This window comes from Hypanus sabinus, chromosome 7, assembly GCF_030144855.1.
Source record: "Hypanus sabinus isolate sHypSab1 chromosome 7, sHypSab1.hap1, whole genome shotgun sequence".
Classification (NCBI taxonomy): Eukaryota; Metazoa; Chordata; class Chondrichthyes; order Myliobatiformes; family Dasyatidae; genus Hypanus; species Hypanus sabinus.
This window is the reverse complement of record NC_082712.1, coordinates 102,644,708-102,663,755: the sequence shown is the minus strand read 5'-3', so window position 1 is coordinate 102,663,755 and position 19,048 is coordinate 102,644,708. Positions and strand designations below refer to the sequence as shown.

The window sequence follows — 19,048 nt, the reverse complement described above, 5'->3', positions numbered from 1 at the left end:
GCACAGTAAATGAACTATCTTCATCAGGTGAGGGCAATCAATCTCACCACACCCATCACCCATCCTACTATACCCTATACTGTTTAATTCACTGCGTCCCATTTTCCACAGCCTGGACTTTGGTCTTAGTTTGATGGAACATAGTGGTCTCAACTCCAGCTGCCTCTAGTAGGAAGAAACCCACTGTGCTTCTGCTTAGAAGCATTGTCCAATTATGACCCCACACTCAGTGGAATTTTACCAAATAACTTCCATACTCAGCAGCACCATTATCCACTCCTCCTCACTAAATCAAGACATTTGCGGCCAGAATGTGATTAGGGCAGTTACACTTATCCTTAGTTTAGATTCTACTGCCCCTACCTCTGTTAAGACTCTCTACTGGGTAACATTCACATGGACATCCACCATTAGTAATCGTTAAAGTTAAGCCAATTATATCTGTACAATTACTCATTCCTCCCAACTAGACCATTCTCTTCTTGCTGTGTATGATATGCCAGTTGAGTCAATTCACAGGAAACTTAGTATTTTTAGGAAGTTGTTCCAGGTTTTGAGGCACTGTGCTCATTTTCAATGGAAATGTAACCACAGGGAAAATTCAAGGACATAGAAAACATTACTGTTGGATCCATGCTCAAAGCTACCTTATGATACAGAGCTCTGCCACCCCCCCCCCCCCGCCCCCCACCACAAGGATCACTCCTTTGCTATTCTCAGCCACCAACCCTACTGCCATGAAACCACTTGGAAATTTCCCAACTTTTTCTGCTGAGGGGTTCACAATTGTAATCCGTTGCACAATACAGTGTGGCAGTCCTCTCCAGAAGCAAACATTCACAGGGCAGACCTTATAGACTGTTGTGAATTGGAGCTGAAAAGAACTCCAGAAAGGCTGGTGCACATCCTTTGCAAATGACTCATTCATTACTGTAATTGTTTGCAAATAGAATTTATTTGATTGGATTTCTAAGCAGGGCTGCACTCCAAGGGGAAATATTTACCAGTTGACAGGGGAGAGGCCAAACAGACACCAGAGTAAATAGGCATGAAGGGCCTCTCGTGCAGTACTCAAGCCCAAACTAAAAATTTGACACTTGATAGTCTCATATCTGGTTAAAAACCCTGCATTCTCAAATACCACACCTACTGAATTCCCATTACGATGGTGCCCTTCAGTACTGCAAAGCTTTCTCCAGACAGACCCCTTCAAGAAGGCACTTCACTGATGGATCACAAATCTTTATCATCTATCAAGCCATGGAGTGACATAGTCAATGCTGAAATGGACAGCTTTTCTTTAAAAAAAAAAGCAGGGATTTGAGGATCTTCAGGAGGTGCCACTTAGGGGAGTAAACAGGCAGGAAAGTGGAGGCCAGGGTCATCAGCCATGAACTTTAAGGAGGCATTTTGGGCAATGGGCTAAAGCCTACATTTGTGTTATTACAACTGACTGGCAGATGTTAATGAGCAGTGGCTGATTTTGGGATGTGGGCAGGGGAACTGGAAAATAACAGGAGAAACTCACAGCAGAAAGTTTTATTGGCAATTTGTTTTTATTGCAAACAATCTTTAAATGCTAACATACATGCCAAATCAACAGTCACATAAAAAATGGTGCCAGAGCTAAACCCATACCTACGGCATTGTACAAGATGATCACTGCATGGGCAAACAAGCCTTTGCTGGAATGTGTTACAACAATTTCATCACTCCCATGTTACAGTTAATGTCAACTCAAGTTCAAATGAGGTGGTCCTGGACTGATGCCTCCTGACCTGATCTTTATGGCTGGAATTGCACAGGAGAGGCTGTTGTCAGCAGGTCTGAGGTGCTGCAGGTAATTAGCTGGGATGGAGGTGAAGCAGTCCTTAATACAAGAAAAAAAATGAAGCCAATTGCAGTCATCTCAAATCCCCTGGAAGAATGCTCAACATTTCCAGTATTCCAATAAGTGTTTAAGCACATCCCATCCTGGGCAGCTGTAGAGTGGCCCCATGCCCCACTGTAGTTCAGCATGACAAGGCCAATTGCCCCAAGGAGAATATCACAGCAGGAAGCAGCAAATAATCTAACAAAGCCAGTTCCTAGATTGCAATACTTAAACAACTGCAGATGGTTCACCTCTTTTAATCTGCGTGAAAAGCCTTGGTGGCACTTGAATCTACTCAAACCAGAGGCATCATTAAAGCAGGCAGGCCAATGTTTGGCTTAGTATTCATTATCCATCAGCTTGTCTCCCTTATTGGACTACTGTGACACAGAGGCTCATGAATAATCCAAAACCAATCACCAACTGCAGCGATCTTTCATAATAAAGTAGTGTAGCTCTAATCACAACTGTGCTTTCAAGACACCCTCTTTCCCAGATGAACAAACTTTTAGTACAACTCTTGGATTAAAGAGCACAGAACCTACTGCAGTGAATGGGACATCCACACGAGACTGGAAGAGCAATTTGTTGGCATTACTGAAATGGATTAAAATCAATATCTGATTGGTTGACAATCAAAGTGGGTGAAGTGGGGCAGGAAAAATTGAAGCCTAGGAGATATCTGGGAATTAAAAGAGGGAGTGGAAATCCACCCATTTATGAAGAATATACTGGAACACAGCAGACAGGGATGGTGAGGGGGAGCAGTTTTGTATACAGTAAGCCAAATAGGTTTATTCTGCTTACATTCAACACCTGCAAGAAAGTTTAAATAACAAGAGTTGTCCTGCCTATGTCACAGGTTTAAAAACTTCACATTAAATTCACGGTAAAAATTTAGGACACATGCCAAGAAAAAGTCTTAAGAAAAAAAGAATTTGTTTCTTTAAATCTTAAATGCAGCATACAAGGCTCCCTCAATAAATACTGAAAATACTTTGTAGAATTTAACGAGTTATAAAAGTATCATTCACTTTGCAGAACTGGAGCTTAAAAGCATACCCATTTAGTCATTTCTGTTTACACAATTTGGTCAAGTATATAAAAAAATATAAAATTAGGTAAAAGTTCGCAAAGTGTCACAATGTAGTGAAAAAAGCTTAAGAGAATGAAATCAAAGTGCGACTAATAAATACCACACTTTCATCGTTTATACAGATTAAAATTGAATCGCCCAACCCTACAAAACAAAATACAAGTCTAAGGACATACCATTTCATCTGGGCTCAGGATACCAAACTGAACCCTTTTGATGGAGCGCAGTGGGCATGCGCTGTCTCCGGAAGGAGGTCCTTGCATGGTTCAAACTCCCAGCAGTCTAGCGACGTCTCGTTAGGGGGTGGGTAAGAAATAACTCTCACTCTCCTTTGAGGAAATTGTATAAAATCGTATAAAACAACCACTGGGTAACGCGACAGTAACACTCACATTGAATGCAAGAATCAGGAAACCGCGATTCCGCGTTCAACTAGTACCCCTACCAACACCTCCCTACTCGCCCCCTTTTTCCCTCCCGCATCGAATGCGCTCGAAGCGCATCTGAAGACTCTCGGGCTTGTGCGCCGTATTATATAGATTTCAGATGGCTACGGGGTTACCAAACTTTTGCGGCAGGGACTCGAACCCCACCATATGGAAATAAGCTCGGCCGAACGAGGCCAGCGGGTAGCCGATTGGTCCAGCTACGGGAAGCTGGGTGGGATTTGGCTCCACTCGTGCCGTTCGGATCATTGCATATTTTAATTTTCGGAACCCCGCCTCCGTGGTTGCTACGGAAATGCCCGACAATTACCGAAGTATAGGGAAAGGGATTTTTTTTGGCGGACCCAGAGACGGGAGAAAGCGACGACGCTTGGCTGTTCTGAGGCGTTGTAGTGCTTGCGGCCTAGGTTCTTTTCACCGGAAGCGCCGTTTACTTGCTATGTTTTTATCGCCAATTCACACTCCTAAAGAGAAATTTTGATGTTAAATTGGATCGAATCAAGCCCAATTCTGATTTTCCGTTGGTCGGTATCTCTTGTGTGCTATTTCCGTCGAAATTCTCATATCTCAGCCGAGCCCCGGTCTATCCTACCCGGGTACCCGCATCCCTGTTGTCTCCAGTCGGTATGTGGTTATCAAGAAAGTCCGCTGAGAGCCTACCGGTGAGTTATTTTGATGGGAGGGATGGAAGCCAAGAGAAAAAAACTGGCTTTACGTGAAGGAGTTGACTTACCGAACTATTAGATTATGAAAACCCCATTAAATTCGCGTTTGAAGAAGGTTTGGTGGGTGATTTGTTAGTTAAGGCCCCGGTTGTGATCATGTAGAGAAAATGGTGGCAAGTTGTTTGGTAGCCGTTGACCAACAATGGACAGGCAGGTCTTGTCTTCGAGTTTTAAACCGATATAAAACGCTATTTTTATACTAAGTTAATATTTACAAGTTTCAAAACTCTTTAACGGCCAAGTCTCTTTTCTCCCCCTGAAACGATCATCGGAACTCTACAAATGCCTCCAAGTAAAATGTGGCTGTGGCGTAGCTTTTTATACCTTTCTGTTTAAATTGTTTTCGACATGCGTTTAAATCAAGCTACTCATCTTTTCGGGAGGAGCAAAATCGCATTTTTTTTGAAGCTTTTTAATTGGCAAGTTTACTTAAAGCAGAACTTTATTTTTGACTACAAATTAAAATGTCCACTTTCCAAAACACTACCTTTAAAAAAAACAGCTAGCAGCGCTTAATGCGTTATAATGTTAGGTATTTAATATAAAATATTTTAAAACTTGAGCATATACTTATAAATGTTTAATAGTTTAGACTTTAGTATATATTAGTTCTAAATGATTGGATTGAAATAAGATGAAACTAATTCAATAATAACATCATTACAAATAGTTCAAAACATTTAGGGCCATTTATATGTAAATAGAATTTAACAATTAGGTTGTTAGCTAATGTGTGTATATTTTAATTAAAAATGATGATAAATAGTTTACATCCCACTTTGTCACTGTATAGTGGTTGCATAGTGTGTCAAAATGGATAATTAGCAATTTTCCACGTTCTCTAATGTTAGTGCCTGCAAATTTAGCCTGTTCATATTCTCTTGGACCCCTGCATCCTTGATAGCTATCATAAACAAGCAATTTTGCAGAAGCTGGAAATCCAGAACAACACATGCACACACAAAATGCTGGAGGGCCTCGGCAGGCAGGAAGTATCTGAAGGGGAATAGACATTTCGGGTTGAGATCCTCCAGCAAGTTGGGTTTTTCCTAAATAGTTATCATCTCTATTTGTTTAAAGCCATCAGCAAACTTGTAAATATAACATCTACTCCAAGGTATAACAACTATAGATTGTGTTCCAGACACCCATTAGCCCGATGTAGTCAGCATGGACATGCTAATTAAGGCGAGTAAATGTTGGATCTGACGGATGTAATATCCAGGAACTTTATTGAACAAAAATAATTTATCAAAGTGGGCAAGTAGTTGTTGTAAAAAAAAAGTGTGTGACCATGTGGGTTTCCTCCGGGTGCTCACATTCCAGAAGATGTGTGGGTTAGTAGGTTTATTGACACATTGGGTGGTACGGGCTCATACGGCTTTTTTAATATGCTTGAAGTAAATCATTTTCAATCAACTGGGATATTTTATAGAATTATAGTTATACATTGTCCATCAGCACTGATCCTGTTCACCTGATCATTCTCCTCCTGATTCTGTAACCTGCCTATCGTCTATTTACAATGGCCAGCCATCTGGTCTTTGGGATGTGGGAGGGAGCCAGAGGACGAAGAGAAACTTTGGTCATAGGGAGAATGTGGAAACTCCACACAACAAAACAATAAATTTCACAACATATGTCTGTGATGATAAACCTGATCTTAATTCTGGTAGAACCTGGCTGTCTGGTACTGTGAGGCAAAGGCTTTATTAGTTGTGCTTCTTTGGAGTTTAAGCCTAAAATATTTTTACTTGTTAATGATGGAATGTACTAGATTTTTTTCGAGGTATGATGGCTCTGCCTTAATGAGAACAGGTTGATAGGCCTGACTATAGGTGGAGGGAGGCTATTTCCACAGGGTTATTGATTCTTAAGAGTTAGGCTGTTAAGACTGAAATGTGGAGGAATTTCATTGCAAAGTTTACCTCCCAGAAGGTTGTAAAAATTCAGTCACTGAATTCAAAGCAGATCAATTGCTTTCTGGAAAATGATGTTCAAGAGGTGTTGCCTCAAGAAAATGGCATCCATCATTAAGGACACATGCCCCCTTCCCATTACTATCATTGGGGGGGGTAGTATAGGAGTCTGAAAACTGACATTCAGTGTCTTGCAAAGGGTTTCTTCCCTTCTGTCTTCAGATTTTTCAATGATCTATGAACACTATCTTTCCTTTTGCTTTAATTTATTAAATTTCTTTTTGTAACTTGAGGTTTTAATGGACTGACTGGCTTATTCTTGTTTCTATTTCTTGTATTCTTCAGGTTAACGTGATCAGTTTGTAAATTCTACTGGTCTAACATAGTTCACTTAGATCTGAGTGTCCACACTTTGTTCGCTGATTGATATTGTCACTGCATGTCCACACTCACTGGCCTTGGATATGAGCAGCACTATTTCCATAAGACATTCAAGATCCCTTCCAAAAACTGAGGGAACCTGGGTCTGGACATTTGTCCAGCTGGTGCATTTAAGATAGAGAAACAGAGTTAGGCCATTAGGCCCATTGAGACTGCACTGCCATTTAACCACGGCTGACTTATTTTCCTCCTCAGCCCCATAACCTTTGACTCCCTGACTAATCAAGAATGAAACAACCTCAGTTTTAAATATGCCCAATGACTTAGCCTTCATAGCTGTCTACGGCCATGAATTCCACAGACTGATCATCTTCTGGCTAAAGAAATCCCTCCTTAACTTAGTTCTAAAGGAATGTGTGGCAGTACTTGCAAGCTGCCTCCAGCACGTCTTTTGTGGTGGTGGTTAATGTAAATGATGTATTTCGTTGTTTTGATATATGCATGATCAATAAATTTAAGTCTGAGTTTTTCATATAATTTGGTTCCTGTGAAAACCAAGGGCCACCATTAAAATCTGAGACCTGACCTAATGCAAGAATGTCACTGCCTCTGATCTGCAGCAGATCCTTGTCTGGAATTTGAGTTGGCAATTCAGCCCATCAAGTCTGCTGTGCCATTCAATTATGGCTGCTCTTTTTTCCCCTCCTCAGCCCCACAACCCAGCCTTCTCCCCATAACCTTTGATGCCTTGGCCAATCAAAAACCTATCAATTTCTGCCTTAAATACACCCAACGACTTGGCCTCCACAACTGCCTGTGGTAACAAAATCCACAAGTTCACCACCTACTGGCTAAAGAAATTTCTCCACTTTTCTGTTTTAAATGGATGCCCCTCTATCCTGAGGCTGTGTCCTCTCGTCCTAGACAACCATCCTTTCCACATCTACTCTGTTCAGGCCTTTTAACATTGAAAAGGTTTCAATGAGATCCCCCCCCCCCCCCCAATCCTTCTAAATTCCAAGTTGTCACTTTTATTGTCATTTCGACCATAACTGCTGGTACAGTACATAGTAAAAATGAGACAACTTTTTTCAGGACTATGGTGTGACAAAAACTAGACTGCACTATGTTAAAAAAAAACAACACAGAGAAAGCTACACTAGACTACAGACCTACACAGGACTATATAAAGTGCACAAAACAGTGCAGGCATTACAATAAATAATAAACAGGACAATAGGGCAAGGTGTCAGTCCAGGCTTCGGGTATTGAGGAGTCTGATAGTTTCGGGGAAGAAACTGTTACAAAGTCTGGCTGTGAGAGCCCAAATGCTTCAGAGCCTTTTCCCAAATGGCAGGAGGGAGAAGAGATTGTACAAGCGGTGCTGAAGTCTATGAACAGCATCCAAATGTATGTGTCTTTTTTTGTCCAGGTGGGTTGGGGCCAGGTGGAGGGTGGTGGCAATGGCGTCATCTGTTGAGTGGTTGGGACGGTACGCAAACTGAAGGGGGTCCAGTGAGGGGGGCAGCAGGGTCTTGATGTGACGAGCGTCTCGAAACACTTCTTGATGATGGATGTAAGTGCAATGGGACAGTAGTCATTTAGGCAGGACACTGAAGACTTCTTCGACACGGGGACGATGATGGCGGCCTTGAAGCACATTGGAACTGTGGCGCTGCTCAGGGAGATGTTGAAGATGTCAGTGAGAACATCTGCTAGCTGGTCTGCACATCCTCTGAGCACTCTACCAGGGATGTTGTCTGGTTCAGCAGCCTTCCGTGGGTTGACCCTGCACAGGGTTCTTCTCACGTTGGCCACGGTGAGACACAGCACCTGGTCATTTGTAGGAGCGGTGGACTTCCTCGCCGCCACATCATTTTCTGCCTCAAACCGGGCATAGAAGTTATTCAGCGCTTCTGGGAGGGAGGCATCACCTGCACAGTCAGGTGATGTCCTGGATGCCCTTCCACATGCGCCTCGTGTCGCCGCTGTCCTGGAAGTGGCTGTGGATTAGCTGGGTGTGTGCACACTTTGCCCCTCTGATGGCTGGGGACAGTTTGGCCCTTGCTGTTGTTGGAGCTTCCTTGTTACCTGCTCTGAAGGCAGAGTGCAGGCCAGAGCCATCAAATATTCTTCATATGATGACCCTTTCATTCCCAGAATAATCCTTATGAACCTTCTCTGAACCCTCACCAGTGCCTTATAAGGCCTCAGCATCACATCCCTGCTCTTGTATCCTAGACCTCTTGAAATGAATGCTAGCATTGCATTTGCCTTCCTCACCACTGACTTAGCCTGCAAGTTAACCCTTAGGGTGTTCTGCGAAGGACTCTCACGGCCTTTGCATCTCAGATTTTTGAATTTTTCTCCCTGTTTAGGAAATAGTCTGCACATTTATTTCTACTACCAAGGTGCTTGGCTCTGCTTTTTCCAACATTTGCCACTTTCATGCCCATTCTTCTAAATCTAGTCCTTCTGCAGCCTACCTGTTTCCTCAACACTACCTGCCTCCACCGATCTTCATATCACCTTCAAACTTGGCGACAAAGCCATCTATTCCATCATCTAAATAATTTATATACAGCATAAAAGGAAGCAGTCCCAACACTGGACCCCCCCCCCCCCCCCCATGTAACACCACTAGTCACTGGCAGCCAACCAGAAAAGGTTCCTTTTATTTCCACTCACTGTCTCCTACCAATCAGTCAATGCTCTAAACATGCCAGTAACTTTTCCTGTAATACCATGGGCTCTTAACTTGGTAAGCAGCCTCATGTGTGGCATCTTGTCAAAGGCTTTCGGAAAGTTGAAATATGGATTCAGTCATAACAGTAAATAAAACATTTCAGAATGCATGGAAGATAATTGTATAATATCAGCTGAGCCACAGTTAGATTTCTGGCATTGTTACTGAAAAGATGAGGGGGCAAGTGAAATTTACAAGGGTATGCCAGGACTAGGGTGCTTCAGCTAGGAAGAAATATTAGTTGCCTTCCTTGAAACAAAGGCCCTCCTTTGTGTATTATCCAACACACTTGTTCCATCTTCCACAGATGTCATCTGTTCTGCTCAGTGTTTCTGTTGCCTTGTATTTTCTAGTAGTTGATGCATTTGCCTTTGGGGAATGTGTAGGCTGCAGTTACTAACCTTATAATCATAGTTTAGTGGACTAGCACGTGCTGGTTAACTGGAGTAAAGAGCAATCCTTGCACTGGAGTGGACCTGATGCATGGTCCTCTGGCTATGGAGCACCTGATGGGTATCTAGATGCAAAATGATGAAATGGTAAGAGTATAAACTCTTTGCCAGTGTAGCTGCTGGTCCTTTACATTTTTTCTGTATAGAGTCACTTCTACACTTTCACTGAAGCCCTGCAATTCAAATTGTGAAGTACCAGTTAAATCTACACCCACCACCCTGTCTGGTATTCTGAGGCATTCCAAATAGTCTCCACTCTGGTTATTTTACTGACTCTCTTCTTGACCCTTTCACCAATAGGAACAGCTTTTCTGCACCTTACTGCGTCTACTTCCAGCCTACTCTTTGCAGAGGAAAATCCACACAACACTACTTATTTCCAGATCCTTTCTCCTCTGCACCCTGATCATATCCTTTCTGAAGTCCTGTGAGCAGAATGCATGCTTTACTACTATTTGTAAGTACAGCATCAGAAGTATCCACTCTGCCTCCAAGTCCAGGCTTCCCCCTTACCTTTCTCAGCCCACCCTGACACCATCAAAGATGTGAGCTTGTGTACATCTAAGTCTGAGCCAGAGATAAATACAGGATAGAAACGGGTACTTCAGTCCACTGAGTCCTTTCACATCATCCTACATGGAGTTAGTAATACAGCATAGAAACAGGCCTTTCAGCACCACAGATCCACAACAATCTCCCTGCTATCCCCGGTTGTCTGCAATCAGCTCTATCCAAATGCCTCTAAATGTTAGAACTCCTGGCAAGCTTTGTATAAATAGCAGCAAGGGGAAAGATGAGGAAAACCCATGGCTGTGCTCAAACCTGGCAACAAGGATGAGGTCACCACCAAACTTCAGGAAGAGGACAGCAAATTAGTTGTCATTGATTTCAATGTGTCTCAGTGTTGCCCTTGAAAACAAAATCAAAATTTGCTGGAATTTTCTGAGCAATCAGCCAATGTGATTTAGCTAAGGTTTGTGAACTTAAATCTTTGCCTGATATTTTTTTCAAGCAAGGAAAAGAGGTTAAAAATAGTTGGGAGCACAAACATGTGCATGGAGAATACAGTGCAGTGAAGCAATTTGGGAGTGGGGAGTTGAGAATTCAATCCCAGTTTAAATTGTCCCTGGGTTAAATCAGGTTGCTGGGGGTGCAACTGGATGGGCCAGAAGGGCTTATTCCCTGCTCTATCTCTAAATAAATAAATGCTGTTATAGATGCTCAGCTGCTTCCTCATTGTGGTTACTCACTCCCTTCTTTGTAAAGAAGTTACTTATCAGCTGGTTAGTCTGTGGAATTCATTGCCGTAGATAGCAATGGAAGCTAAGTCAGTTGGGTATATTTAAAGCAGAGGTTGCTAGGTTCTTGATTTGTAAGGCTGTCAAAGGAAATGGGGAGAAGGAGGAAAATGGGGTTGAGAGGCATAATAAATAAGCCATGACAGAATGGCAGGGCAGACTTGATTGGCCAAATTGCATAATTTTTCTCCTTTGTCTTATGGTCTTTCTTGAATCTCTTACCTTTAATCTCATATCTGAGCCTTATCCATTTTAATAAACTTATGAGGTCACCCCTCATTCTCTGCACTCCAGCATGGCCAACTGTTTTCTATAACTCAGCAACCTAAAGTCTGAACCTTCTGACAATACACAATACTCCCAAGTGCGTCCTCACTGATAACTGTCCCTATTCCTAAGTTTGATGAAGGCCTGAATGCTGAGGGCTGCCTTCACCACTCTATCCACTTCCAGCAAACTATGAACTTGTACTTCCAGGTCTCTTTGTTCCACAACACTTGTGCCCTGCTACTCACTGTAGGAGTCCTTCCAAAATACATCACTAACATACATAGTTGAAATCCTTTTTTTTTTCTCAGCCCATCTCCCTTAAATTTAGGGGTTCTCAACCTTATGCCATGGACCAATTACATTAAGCAAGGTGTTTGTGGACCTTGGTTGGGAACCCCTGCCTGAAATGATCAACATCTCTTTACAATTCTTTGAAACTTGCTTCATTATCAACAAGACCCTGATTGAGTATCAACAGCAAATTTAGTAATGGTCATTTATGACCATTTTCAATATGAATGAGGTTCCAACACTGACCCCTGGGGCACCCCACTCATCACAAGCCTCCAGTCTTCATCCATCACCCTCTGCTTCCTGTCATTGAGCCAATTCTGAATCCACCTCACTTACATAGCTCTCTAAATCCCATGCGACCTGACCTTGCAGATCAGCCTGCCAGGTGTGAGTTTGTCAAAGGCCTTATTAAAGTCCATATAGGCAGCATCCATTTGTTTTAATTTCATCTATCCACTTAACATGGTAATGGATGGCATAGTACCATAGAAGTTAGCATAATGCTATTAGTGGCAGCAACCTGGATTAAGCATCCATTACCTCAAGTAGAGAAGCCATTGCTTTTGTAAAATATGATTTGTCTTTACAAATTATGAAGTGTTTTCTATTAATTCAGCATATCCAAGTTGTATTTAATTTTGTTTTGGATTGTTGTTTCTTGAAGCTTCACTAGGTCAGATAAACAAAGTGGCCTGCATTTAATTGGTGACTCTTGCAGTCTGTCCTCAAAATATCCTTGGGTGCACGACAGACACATTTCACTGTTTCATTTATAAATCTGAGTATACAGTTCCAGGATTTTTTTTTGCAGTCTTTTATTGAAAAAGATTCTAGCATTTTAAGTTCTCTGCCGCCACCTCTTCAGGGGGTTGGAAGGTAACAGGCAGCAGCTTAGCAATTTTCTTTCTTTCTATCCAAGTGTGCATTCTGTTAAATGTTATGTACTCTTAGGTGGATCTTAAGCTTTTGGATTCTGACTGATTCTTTGGTGATCCCAAGCTGCTTAAGTCAAGAATGAGGAATAAAAGTTATTGCTTAGATTGTTTTATTAAATGTTACAAGAGCAAAAATGAACAATTGTTGAGAGAACAAGTGGGAGAAAAGAGACGAAATCAGTTGTGGTCGTTTCATACTCGGATGAGAGATAAGAGCCTGCTCCACTGATACAATTGACCTGTAAATTAGCCACGACCAAATAGTGGGACACCTACTACTGAAAACTAACATTTGTAAGAAAATACAGAAGCAGCTGCATCATAATGGAAAATTCACTAACAATTACGTGTATATGGGTAATTATATAAATATGTAAGCAAGCACAGGAAAGTTAAACTGCAAGCAAAATAAAAATTTTGCACCCCAGTCCCACAGTTCCTCTCACTTTAGTGTAATTTTTGGCAAAATGCATGCAAATTACCCATGTAGAACTGTGGCAGTGTCCTCTGCCCTGATGGGTAGAGGTGCAATTTGGTCTCGGCTGTGAAACTGCCCTTCGTGGCCACCTCTGCTGCCAAGCAGCTTTGGTGTTTACTATTCTCAGGTTTGCTACTATTGTTTGTGCACCTCCCGATAGTATTTGGTTTGGTCTAGGGTGGTTTACAATATCCCATGTCATCAAGTGTGTCATATAAATTGATAACGTATTTGCATTGGCATTGCAGGTATTACAGCTATTTCACTGCTCCAGGGACCTGGGTTCAGTCCTGACCTCTCTGTAGAGTTTGTGGTCATTCCTCTTGGTAATAGAGTCTGTGTGTACACCTTGAGGAATACAAGATTAGTTTTCCCCAAAATCTGCCACCTAGAGTCTGTTTGGTGTTCCTGTCAGTCAAGGTTTGATGGGCTATTTTCCAGAGATAGGAAATTGAGGGGTGACCTTTTAGAGGATCATGAGGGACATCTGTGAGCTGAGTCACAGGGGACTGAAGCTTGTTAGGTAAGCTTTTATATGACATAGCAGATCTGGGGAGAATCTATTTCTGTACTTTATACGGAGTGACATGATGAACTGCTTAATAATTACCCACTTTAACATTTTAAATATAGACTGATATCTTTGCAGAATTGTGTACTTATAATTATGGTACATCCCCATGAGCAGAACCTCATTGAATATATGTAATTGTATACGATCCTGAGATTAATTTTCTTGTGGGCATTCACATAAGAACAAGAAATGCAATAGAATTGACGAAAGATTGCCTCTAACAGGATAGACAAACAACCGCTGTGGGAAAGACACCAAGTTGTGTAAATGCAAATCAGGCAGAAAAAGATTATTACAAAAAATAAGTATCCAGAAAATGAGTTGTAGGGCACTTGAAAGCGAGTCCATAGGTTGTGGGAACAATTCAGTGATGGGGCAAGTGAAATCGTTTCCTCAGGTTCAAAAACCTGATTGTTGTGGTGTGGATCCTGAAGCTCCTGTACCACCTTCTTGAGGGCAGCAACAAGAGAACATGGCTTGGGTGTTGGAGGTTCTTGATGGATGCTGCTTTACCCGTGGACTGGGTATCTTTGCTTTCCAGATGTTCCAGGGTTTGATTGAAGAGCCAGTGAAATAGTATTTGCTGTTAACCAGTTGTGCAAACTGAAGTGGATCCAAGTAGCTTCTCCAGCAGGAATTGATGTATTTCATCACCAACCTCTCAAAGCACTTCTCAGAACATAGAAATCCTATAGCACAATACAGGCCCTTCAGCCCACAAAGCTGTGCTGAACATGTCCTTACCATAGAAATTACCTAGGGTTACCCATAGCCCTCTATTTTTCTAAGCGTTATGTACCATTTTCTTCATTGGATGTAGGTGCTACTGTGTGATTCTCATTGAGACAGGTTACCACATTCTTAGGCACTGTATAGTTAAAGCCTGCTTGAAGTAGGTGGGTACCTCATACTGCTGAAGCAAGAAGTTGAAGATATTGGTGAACCCTTCAGCCAGTTCACCACAAGTCAGTTACTCTAAGCTGGATGCTTTCAGTGGGTTCACCTTTCTGAAGGATGCTTTTGTGTTTTTGAAGGGGACTCCATGTTTTGATGGTCAAAGTGGGCATATCTGGGAGAGGAGCCTTGTCACCTATGTTGCTTGTTTTCACATTGTAGGAGGTGATAGCATGGCTTTCTGGAGATTGTAGCTAGACTCCTTGCATCTTGGTTGGTTGTCAGGCCTGGCCTTCAGCAGATTACAGATCTCCTGGTTCATCCAGGCCTTCTGGTTGGAGAAGACGCTGGATGATTTTGTGCAGACAAACACTTATCTGCCTGTTTTTATAAAGACTGACAGCCATGGTGTATTTGTTCAGATCTTCTGAATCCTTGAACAGCTATCTGGTCTAACAACTTGAAGCAACTGTGTAGCTGCTTATGCCTCCTGCAACCACCTCTTTGTTATCCTTATTTCTGGAGCCTTGCTCTTTAGCCTCTGCTGAAATGCAGGTAGGACGAGGGTAGCCAGGTGAGCAGATTTCCTGAAATCTTCTCTCCCAGATATGCCCACTTTGACCATCAAAACATGGAGACTCCTTCAAAAACTCCCACAGTACCTGATGACCCTGTGATTTCAGTCTGAACTAACGCAAAAGCATCCTTCAGAAAGCTGAACCCATTGAAAGCATCCAGCTTATAGTACTTGACTAGTGCTGAACTGGCTGAAGAGTTCACCAAATGCCCCTCCTCCCCTAATATATTTAGTTTTTCTCCCCCCTCTTTTTTTCTCTCTCTCTGCCCATCACTCTGCCTGTTCTCCATCTCCCTCTGGTGCTCCCCTCCCCTTTCTTTCTCCCTAGGCCTCCTATCCCATGATCCTTTCCCTTCTCCGGCTCTGTATCCCTTTTCCCAATCACCTTTCCAGCTCTCAGCTTCATCCCACCCCCTTCCAGTCTTCTATCATTTTGCATTTCCCCTTCCCCCTCCTACTTTCAAATCTCTAACCTACTATCTTTCCTTTCAGTTAGTTCTGACAAAGCGTCTTGGCCCAAAATGTTGACAGTGCTTCTTCCTATAGATCATATATGTCAAACTCAAGGCCCGCGGGCCAAATCTGCGGTAGAATTATCTTTTGGCCTGTGAGATAATATCTAATTACTATTAAAGCTGGCCCCAGTAATCGAAGCGCCTATGGCGTATGATATGGCTAATGCTGAGTTTATTCAGGTACCAGGTTTTCAGGGTTTTTAATGCTTATTTGGTTTCCCTGGTTTATTTCCTGAATATCATTAATGAATAATTTTTTTTCTATTAGAGCTGGCCCGCCGGTATATTGCATGCACCACTAATACTACAAATCCCACAATGCACTGCCAGTGTATTGCTCACGCTTGCCTGACTCTCTCATCAGCATCCTTATGGCGCTAGTCACGTGTGGTCAACTTTCAGCTATCCCTCACCCCAAAAATGGCTGAACGAAAGGTGGACTTTGAAAACAGGGGTTTTCAAGGCAGGTGGGAGGCAGAGTATATGTTCGCAGATATAAAGGGCAAACCTGTTTGTCTTGTATGTGGAGACGGTGTGGCTGTAATTAAAGAATATAACGTAAGACGACACTATGAAACGAAACACCACGACAAATACAAGCATCTGGACAAGAAACAGAAGCCCGCGATGTGCGGTCAAAAGAATGGATTGGTGGGCAGGATCCGGGAGAAGATGCGGGAGGAAAACGGCGCAGGTGAGCTGACAGCTTATCACTGCATCATACACCAGGAATTGTTGTGTGGCAAAGCCTTGAAAATGGAACATATAATGAGCACCATAACACGAGCAGTTAACTTCATAAGAGCCAAAGGTTTAAATCACCGCGAGTTCAAGTTGTTTCTGGAGGAGTTGGGTTCAGAATATAATGATTTGCCCTGTCACACAGAGCTGTGATGGTTAAGCCAAGGAAAAGTGCTGAAAAGATGTTTTGAGTTGTATGAGGAGATCTGTCAGTTCATGGAAAGTAAAGGGAAAGACACAACAGAGCTCCGGGATAAAAAGTTGCTTTGTGAAATGGCGTTTCTGTGTGACATCACGAGCTATCTCAATGCGCTCAACCTGCAGCTTCAGGGGCGGGGTTGTGTGATCACAGACATGTGCGCTGCAGTGAGGGCTTTTAAAACCAAGCTGCGCCTGTGGGAGACGCAGATGCAGCAAGAAAACTTGAGCCATTTTCCGTGTTGCCAAACTATGAAAGAGCAGGTTTCTACCGCAGTGTTCCCACATGCAAAGTTTGCTTCACATGGCGATTTGCCGACTTTGAAGCCCAAAAAAGCAGGTTTGAACTGCTCAGTAATCCATTTGCAGCTGACGTGGAAAGCACACCAATCAACATACAAATGGAGCTGATTGAACTCCAATGTAGTGACACACTCAAGGCAAAGTATGACTCGGTGGGCGCTGCACAGTTTCTACGTTTCATTCCTGACACAATGCCCCAGCTGAGTACCCAAGCTGCTCAAATGCTCTATGTTTGGCAGCACATATCTGTGTGAACAACTTTTCTCTTTGATGAAGATAAACAAAACATCACACAGGAGTTGTCTTTCTGATGAACACCTTCACTCGATTCTGAGGATTTCCTCAGCTCAGAGCCTGACTCCAAACATTGATGAACTTGCATCCAAGATGAGATGCCAAGTATCTGGCTTAGACTAGTGTGAATCACAGAGTGTTGGCCCGTGGAAAAATGTTTTCATTAGAAATTACTCTGGAAAAGCTGCAGATAAAGCCATAAGAAATAAATGCAACTGATTTTTTATTTATTTAAAGTTCATTGTTTTTGTAGACAATAACCTAAGCTTTGTTAGTTCCAGGTTAATATGTGTAATAAATAGATTTCAATAAGTTTTGCAATAAACGCTGAACCAGTCCAGCCCTCGACTTGTACCGATTTTTAAAATTTTGGCCCACTGTGTATTTGAGTGACATCCCTGCGTTAGGTCTACATTTGTTTTTGCTAATGCTTGATTTCAAACGGTTTATTAATGGAAAAGGTATGGCTCCCAAAACAATCTTAGCCGAAACAGCATCATTTCTTTCTCGTTGCCGACTTTCTTGTAATCTACGTCTGTAAGTTAATACCAATCATAAAAAGAATGCTTGCTAGGCAATCTGCTTCTTAAAAAACGAAATTCGTAAAGTGAAACAATTTTAGATATAGCAGAGACTGAGACACATGAGAGCAGGTTGAAAAAATGAAGGCAACGAAAGCTGTGGGAGCGCGCGTGCACAACTGATCCGGCCTGCATGAAGTCGCATTTTTCTCAATCCGGCCCGTGACCTAAAATGAGTTTGACACCCCTGCTATAGATGCTGCCTGGCCTGCTGCGTTTCACCAGCATTTTGTGTGTGTTGCTTGAATTTCCAGCATCTGCAGATTTCCTGAAATGCAGTCTAGCCGTGGAACAGTAGGTATTCCTAATCGTAGTATATCAGTGGTTGAGTGTGTTGGGACCCCTGGTGGTGCAAGTTGATGAAAATTGGGCAGAGATTTCTTCAAACGAGTGATTAACAATGATTTGAAAAGCTTAAAAGGTAAGCTGTTCTTATTTGCTAATGGTGACTTTCAGTACCTCAATTTCCTGTTTAACATCGGTTTTTGGCAGTATATAAATTAGTCTGGATCACAGGAGAACTCTCTTGGCAAGTAGATTGGTCAGCTCTTAATAATGGGATATTCTGGGTGGGGGGGGGGGTAATGAGTTCAATAAGACTGCTACATCCTAGCACAGGGGTGGGCAAACTTTTTGACTTGTGGGCCACAAAGGGTTCTAAAATTTGACAGGGGGGCCGGACCAGGAGCAGATGGATGGAGTGTTTTGGTAATACACCTCATAAGAGAAAATAAAATATCATGGGATATGTAGAAAACATGTGCTTTAATTTCAATTGAAAATGAACAAATGCATTACAACAAAATATGTCTTTGAAGTCCCATGGTATTTAGCTATTTATTGAAATGACTTTTAAAACACTGAAAATTAAATGAATAAAATACATCTTTTTTTAATAGTAACAGTTATTATTTTAAAGCACTGAAAATTCTGTTATCCTTCAAGATATTATCATCATCACTCTCCTCCTGCCTGTCTTTATTTCAAAAACGGTAGGAGATGCAGGTCTACTTGTCCTGCTCCTTCTTATTCAATTGTCCCCTGTGCCAAAACTCAACAACGACCAGCACAAGGACAGAACAGTGACAGCTCGCCAGTTTGCGGAGCGCGTTAATTGATCTGGAACGCATTTTTTATTTTGAGAACGTACGTGCACCTGCGCACTACTCATGTCCATCAATTAACAGAAATGACATGTAACATGTAAGGCTTATTGAAAAAAAATATTTTCAAATGCATTTTTTACATAACACAACGAAGAAACTTATTTTTAATTTCAGTGGGAACAGTGTTGTTGGTCTCCCTTTTTAGCCAGCGCATCAAAGTCTGGATTTAGTTTTGTTGTGGCGATTCTCAGGATGGATCTGAGGTGTTGGTCAGTTGACTTGGATCTGTGGCTGGCTTTGTTGATGTTCATGACGCTGAATGCCTGTTCACACAAATAGGTTGAGCCGAACA

At 42.2% G+C, this 19,048-nt stretch overlaps 1 protein-coding gene across 1 annotated transcript in view; it reads right to left on the bottom strand.

Moving 5' to 3' along the window:
• Nucleotides 1-3,461, bottom strand: part of polr2a (RNA polymerase II subunit A) — a 50,407-nt gene extending 46,946 nt beyond the window's left edge. Inside the window, exon 1 of the mRNA XM_059975320.1 lies at nucleotides 3,146-3,461. Coding sequence (XP_059831303.1) covers nucleotides 3,146-3,232 — 87 coding nt within the window. The 5' untranslated portion in view covers nucleotides 3,233-3,461. The remainder of the gene's footprint in view (nucleotides 1-3,145) is intronic.
• Between the last annotated feature and the right edge of the window lie 15,587 nt (nucleotides 3,462-19,048).